The 6,000-nt window shown below is 57.5% G+C and overlaps 1 protein-coding gene across 4 annotated transcripts in view; it reads right to left on the bottom strand.

Moving 5' to 3' along the window:
* Window positions 1-5,430, bottom strand: part of WHRN (whirlin) — a 52,615-nt gene extending 47,185 nt beyond the window's left edge. For 3 of the 4 annotated variants that reach the window (XM_039720336.1, XM_039720335.1, XM_039720333.1), the window contains exon 1: window positions 4,688-5,430. In XM_039720336.1, the coding sequence (XP_039576270.1) occupies window positions 4,688-5,287 (600 nt within the window). In that variant the 5' untranslated portion in view covers window positions 5,288-5,430. The remainder of the gene's footprint in view (window positions 1-4,687) is intronic. The other variant, XM_039720334.1, reaches the window with a different exon arrangement.
* Between the last annotated feature and the right edge of the window lie 570 nt (window positions 5,431-6,000).

The raw sequence follows: 6,000 nt of genomic DNA on the forward strand, positions 1-6,000 counted from the left end.
ATCAGCCGCAGCTCCAAGCACTTGGAAGGATCAAAACCCAACCAAACCGAGCTGCACTCACTGCCCTGAGCAGTGCCCCAGTGCTGTGGTGATTAAATCAGCAGTGTCAGGTCATGGTGATCAATTTATCAGGCATCACAAGAAAAAGCAACATGAAATTTGCTTTATTGGAAGCCGGCTGCAAAGAAAAATGGCTCTCAATATGTTTGAGGCTCAGGGCTGCACATCTCTGCTGTCATTTCTCAGAGGTCTTTTGGCAATCCCACACCTGGGGTCCTTTCTTATGAAATATTACAATCTCTGAAGAGATCACCTTGTTTGCCAGCAGGAAAACCCACAGTAATGGGACATAAAAGGAATTTTAAATTTTAATCTCCTTTCAATTATTTTTAAATGCCCACTTGAGACTTCCATCAGAGCAGGAGATGGAAGGGATGGGGGGGAGTGAAAAGCTCTGCTGGAGCAGAGATGGGATGGCTGGGGATGAGATCCCCCTCTATCCCAGGCTGGGGTGTGATGTGGTACCCCTGATGCAATCCCCTTCCCTCACAGGTCAGGGAGAGGAGGAGACCCCCTGGACGTGATCCCCCTCCCTCCCTTCCCAGGCAGGGCTGTCACAGGGACACAGGACGGGCTGGCAGTGCCACATCCTGGACCCCTCTGCCTGGTCAGCCTCATCCCAAGATTTCCCCAGCCCCTCCAGCCTCTGCACAGATGAAAAACCCAAGCCCAGGCACTTAAACTACTCCAGTTCCTGCAGAATAAACTCAATGACTTTGCCCAGTGACTTTGGCAAAGCCATCACAGATTTACACCAACACCACAGAACCAGACTCCCCAAGCACAGCACATCCAAATTCGTGGAGTTTTGGGGATTTTGCTCAAGCTGATCCAGATCTGCCCAGCTGTCAGCAGGAGCAGCTGGGCCAGTGGTGGGACCAGTGCAGCTCTTTGGGGCTGGTGTAGCTCATTAAGCTAAATCCTAAATCAGGGATTTTTCCACTTTTCACTTTCTCTTGTCCCCTCCCTCCCTAAATGTATTTTCATTCAAAGGATATAAAAACCTACAGCAAAGCAGGAAAGGTAAAGGGTGGGGGAGAAAGGAGTGGGAATTTAATGCCAACCCCAGAGCACTGGGGAAACACCTCCCTGGTAATTTTGATGGTCTAAAGCCACAAACACCTTGAATTTAATCCTCTGGATACAAGATGACAGCTTATCAATACAACCTTTCAGCACAACTGGTAAAATATAGCAGTATACGCTCAAATATAGCGGCATATACACCATAAATAGTAAAATACATATATATATATAGTGTATAGGCATAATATAACATCCTAAACAGCAAGGCTGATAAAAGCCAAGCGAGCTCTAAAAATATGGCAGACAACACAAACTTCTCCTCTTACCCCATAATTCAAATGCTGGTGATCTTTTGCTAAAGTGCACTCATGAATGCCGCAATGATGGAGCTGTAATTGTAATGGAGTCATTTAATTTGGATTTGGATGGCACAGCCGAGCTCAGAGCAGACAAGGCATAAAACTCCCGTGCTCACGTAAAGGTTAAGGAGCTGGTCATTAAGGGAATTGATTTGGAGAGCTGAGGTAATCTTGTGGTTGAAGTCAGAATGGCACTTTTATCTAATTTACACTGGAAACATCTGCAAACACCAGTGCAGTGGTGACAGGCCAGCAGTGAGTTTTGGGCTGGGACACCACACGGGTCACTTAGCCCAGTGTTGTGGCAGCTCTCATCTGCTGCTGCGGTTCACTTCGGGGACATCACTGAGCGATGCCTGAAAATTCCAGGAGTGAGCAGAAATTGCTCTAGCCCACTGCCAGCACCCTGGAGAGAAGGGATAAAAGCAGCTGGGCTGCTCCTGCACGGCCAGACACGCACGGAAAGGCAACACAGCCACCACGGCTTGAAAAAGGAAGGCAGTGGCTGCTCATCCAAGGCTGACAAACAAATGCAGCCATGGCGTTTATTCCTGCTCTGCCTGAGCAGCTGCCACAGCCACAGCCGGCACCTGGAGCACCCCGCGGGCACCGAGCGCATCCGCGGCTCGGGAAGTTCGTCACGCTCAGCCCGGGAGCCTTCCCGAGCCCTGCACGGCCCCAAGAACGAGCTCTGACAACTCCTGTGAGCACGGCACGCCGTGCCTGTGATGGACAGCAGGGCTCCCCGGCCAGACAGCTGCTGGCTGCAGGACAGGCGAGGAAGAGGAGCCCGAGCATCGCAGGGACCGGAGCCGAGCTCCGTCAGACGCGCTCTGCCGGGGGAGCTCGCACAGCCCCTCCTCCGGAGCTGAGAGTGTCTGGGAGATCAGCCACACAGCCAGGGGCTTGTGTTAGCGAAGTCTCTCTCCTCAGCTTTCTCTCTCTCCGTTACAGCGTGTGCACGACTTCCAGGACCAACCCAGCTCTGGTTTATACAGAATATTCTGAGTTGGAAGGCATCACAAGGATCATCGAGTCCAACTCTTGAGTGAACGGCCAAGAAAGGGATCAAATCCCCAGTCCTGGGGTTATGAGCACCAAGCTCAGACCAGCAGAGCTCATGTTGGCCATCCAACGCTGCCCCGCTGCAGGGCAGACCAAGAGCCACCAGTGGGGAGGGCAGGACACAGCGAGGCTGGCTGTGCCTCAGGACAGCAGACACCACAGCCAGGGGCCTTGGCAGACCCAGGTTTCAAAGGGAAGCAGAGCACAAAATGAAGCCATCACCCATCACCACCTCTTGTCCCTGCAGCTCTGCCACTCTCAATGACACCCAAAACATCAGACTGAGGTGTTTGTACCTCAAACCTTCAAACGCTGCCCTTGAGCATCACTGAAGGCGATCTCTTCATTCCCCCCCAAATGGAGCAACTGAGGGCAAATTAACACTTGGTTCATTTTAGAATCTCCCAAGGATTTATTAGAGCTGTACTGTAAATCACTCTGCCACTCTTCACAAGCAAAATGTTTCCAGCACCACGACATGGGTCATAAACCCCCCCAGATGTGGAAAGAACCCAGGAGCTCAAGAAGGTGCCTGCAGAAGGCAAGTGATGAATTTGTTGCTGAAAGAAGTTCAGCTCACAAGGAGACAATTTCTAAGCTGCTTTTTCCTATCAGGATCATATTAACAAAATATAGCTCTTGGCAAGCCACGTCCTCCAGGAATTATTTCTGTGCAGGAAGCACTTAGTTTCACTCAAAATTAATAATGTCTAAAAGGCATCAATTACATTATATTAGAGAACAAACAGAAAGTGATGTGAATTACCCAGCAGAGTGGGATGAATTGGAGATGAAGTCATGGAGTAGAGCATTCCTGACACCTGGTTCCTCTCCATCCCAATGCCATAACAAAATATGTGGGGATTGCAATCTCCAAGCCACAAAATTACAGACTAACAACTGAAAGCTTACCCTGCTGTTGTCCTATCAATAGGAACAAGAGGAAAATAATTCCTACAAACCTTTGCTGTGTTGTCAGGATTACCAGGGAGTCATTTCCAGCCTGGAAGTCGTGCCCTTGCCCAGGGCACTGATTTAAAGCCGGGGCAGGGAACACACAGGTCGGCAGGGAAGAAGTGTTCAAAGCTGTGCAAGATTAATGTGCTGTCAGAGGAAGGCTCCACATGGAACAGGCTCCCAACAGAACCACTTTAGCTTATTATAGTAAAATTAAAGCACAAACAGCTGGAGAACAGCCTTGTCACGCCAGATCCCAGCTCTCCACACGCTGCCTACAAATTGCTGCTCTAAAAGTCGATTCTCCAGCTCGATAGGTTTGTGCCTCGGGAACATTCCGAGCGGAGCCCACTAGCCACAAGATCAGCTCTGGGAACGGTTTGGGACACTCAGACCTGGATTTGCCTCAGAACCCCGCGTTTCAGGCGCAAATCCCACAGTTTATGGAGTTCTCCCCCCACATTAAAGCTTCTATCGATAGCACCCATGCTGTTATGGGCTACAACAGGTCTCCGGGGCATGTGGAGCCGTGCTGGGAGAGCGGGAGCCCTCAGTTCAGTTGTGTAACCCTTCTCCTTCTCCCCCTGGAACATTCAGAGGGGAATCAGGGATCTGCTCCTGCCTCGGGCAGCCTTTTTGGGCGGTCTGTTCTGCTTCTCCGTGCCTCAGTTTCCCTATATTTGCAAGGAGAAACCCTCTAGAGCGGCTGGAGTACGTCCCTTAAAACCCGGCTCGCGCAGATTTCCAGCTTCCACGAGCTTCCCGGGCTGGAGGCGAGCCGCGAGCAGGCACCGCTGCGTTTCAGAGGCGCGACAAAAGCGCAGGACGAGCCTGCCGCGCCCGGAGCCACCCCCGCAGCCGGGTCCCTGCCGCGGGTGGCACCGCTATCGCCGCCGCAAACTTTCCGCTCGGGCTCCGCGCACGGCTGGTCCCGCACGGTGTCGCCGGCGCGATGCAAACGCGGAGCGGCTCCGCTCCGCCGAGGGCTGCGGGCTCCCGGCGCCGCGTCCCGGGGAGCGGCACCGGGGGCTCCGGCCGCACCGGCTGACCGGGATGGAGCCGGGAAGGGACGGGGATGGACTGGGATAAGACCCAGGGAGGGAAGGGAGGAGCGGGGAGACACGGACAGGCACCAGAGAGGCAGAGCGGGACGGGGCGCACAGCGGAGCTCGGGACCAGGCGGGATGGACGAAACATCCCCCGGAGCGGAGCCGCCTTACCTTGACCGCCTCGGCGTGGGTCACCCTGTCCAGCGACTTGCCGTTGACCCCCAGGATCTGATCGCCGACGCGCAGCCCCTCCCGCTCGGCCAGAGAGCCCGGTTCCACCAGCGACACGTAGATGCCCACGCCGTGCTCGGCGCCGCCGCGGATGCTGAAGCCCAGACCCTCGTGGGCTTTGCTCCGGCGCAGCGTCACCTGCCGCAGCTCGCCCGGGACCACCGGCGGCGGGGCGGGGGGCGGCGGGGGGCGGCCGGGCGGCGGCAGGTAGGGCCCCTCGGCCGTGTACTGGTCGAAGAGGAGCTGGTCGGAGCGCGGCAGGACGAGGCGCAGCAGCGGCAGCAGCTGCCGGCGGCGGGGCCCGTCGAGGAGGGCGCGCAGGGAGCGCACCAGGTCGCAGACGTTGCGGCGGCCGTGGTAGGCGTTGAGGCAGAGGATGAAGCGCTCCCGCTCCGCCTCGCTCAGCAGCGCCGTGAGCGCCTGGTGCAGCCGCCGCACGTTCGCCGAGAGCGGCCGCGGCGCCGGCCCCGCCGCCGAGCCCAGCGAGCCCGACGAGGAGGAGGAGGAGTGCACGGACACGCCGTCCAGCTCCGCGCTCATCGCCGCGGCAGCAGAGCCGCACCGGGGGAATGGAGCGGCCGGAGCGGGGAGCAGCGCAGCGAGGCGGGCGGGAGCGGAGCCGGGCGGGCGGGAGCGCAGCCCCCGGGCAGCACCGCTGCCGGCCGGCCCCGCCGCTCCACCTGTCCGTGCGCTCGCCCGCGGCTCCCCAGGAAGTGACGCGGCCGCCGTTGCCGGGAGACGGGTTATACAGAGCGGCCCCGGCGGCGGGACCGGACCCCCCCGCCCCGCCCCAGCGCCCGCCCCCGCGGGACCCGCAATTAGCGCGCCCGCTCATCAGCGCTCATCAGCGCACCCCAGCCCTGCCCGCGGCTCGGCGCAGAGCGGAGCCCGCGCAGGTGGGAGCTGCGCGGGATGGAAAGTCCTGGCACCCTTCCTCAGCCCTCCCGGGATGGGTCGCGTCCATCCCAGAGTCCCGCAGCTTCCCTCCATCCATCCCAGCATGGCGAGCGCACTCGGGGTGGAGGACGCACGGCGGAGGACGCCGGGCGGGGATCGGTTTACAGCCGAGAACAGCCTGCCCGGCACACGGAGCCGTTACCTGACCCGCGGGGCTGTTTTTCCATTGCCCCGCGTGCCAGGTGTGGGATTGTTGTTACCTCAGAGTGCTGGGCACGGTCACTGCTGAGTTGTGGTGCTGGGGATGCACCCCTTCGGCTCAGCACAGGCTTTGTTTTAATCACACCTAAACGAAA

This window comes from Passer montanus, unplaced genomic scaffold (genome assembly GCF_014805655.1).
Source record: "Passer montanus isolate IOZ18808 unplaced genomic scaffold, ASM1480565v1 scaffold43, whole genome shotgun sequence".
NCBI classification, from domain to species: domain Eukaryota; kingdom Metazoa; phylum Chordata; class Aves; order Passeriformes; family Passeridae; genus Passer; species Passer montanus.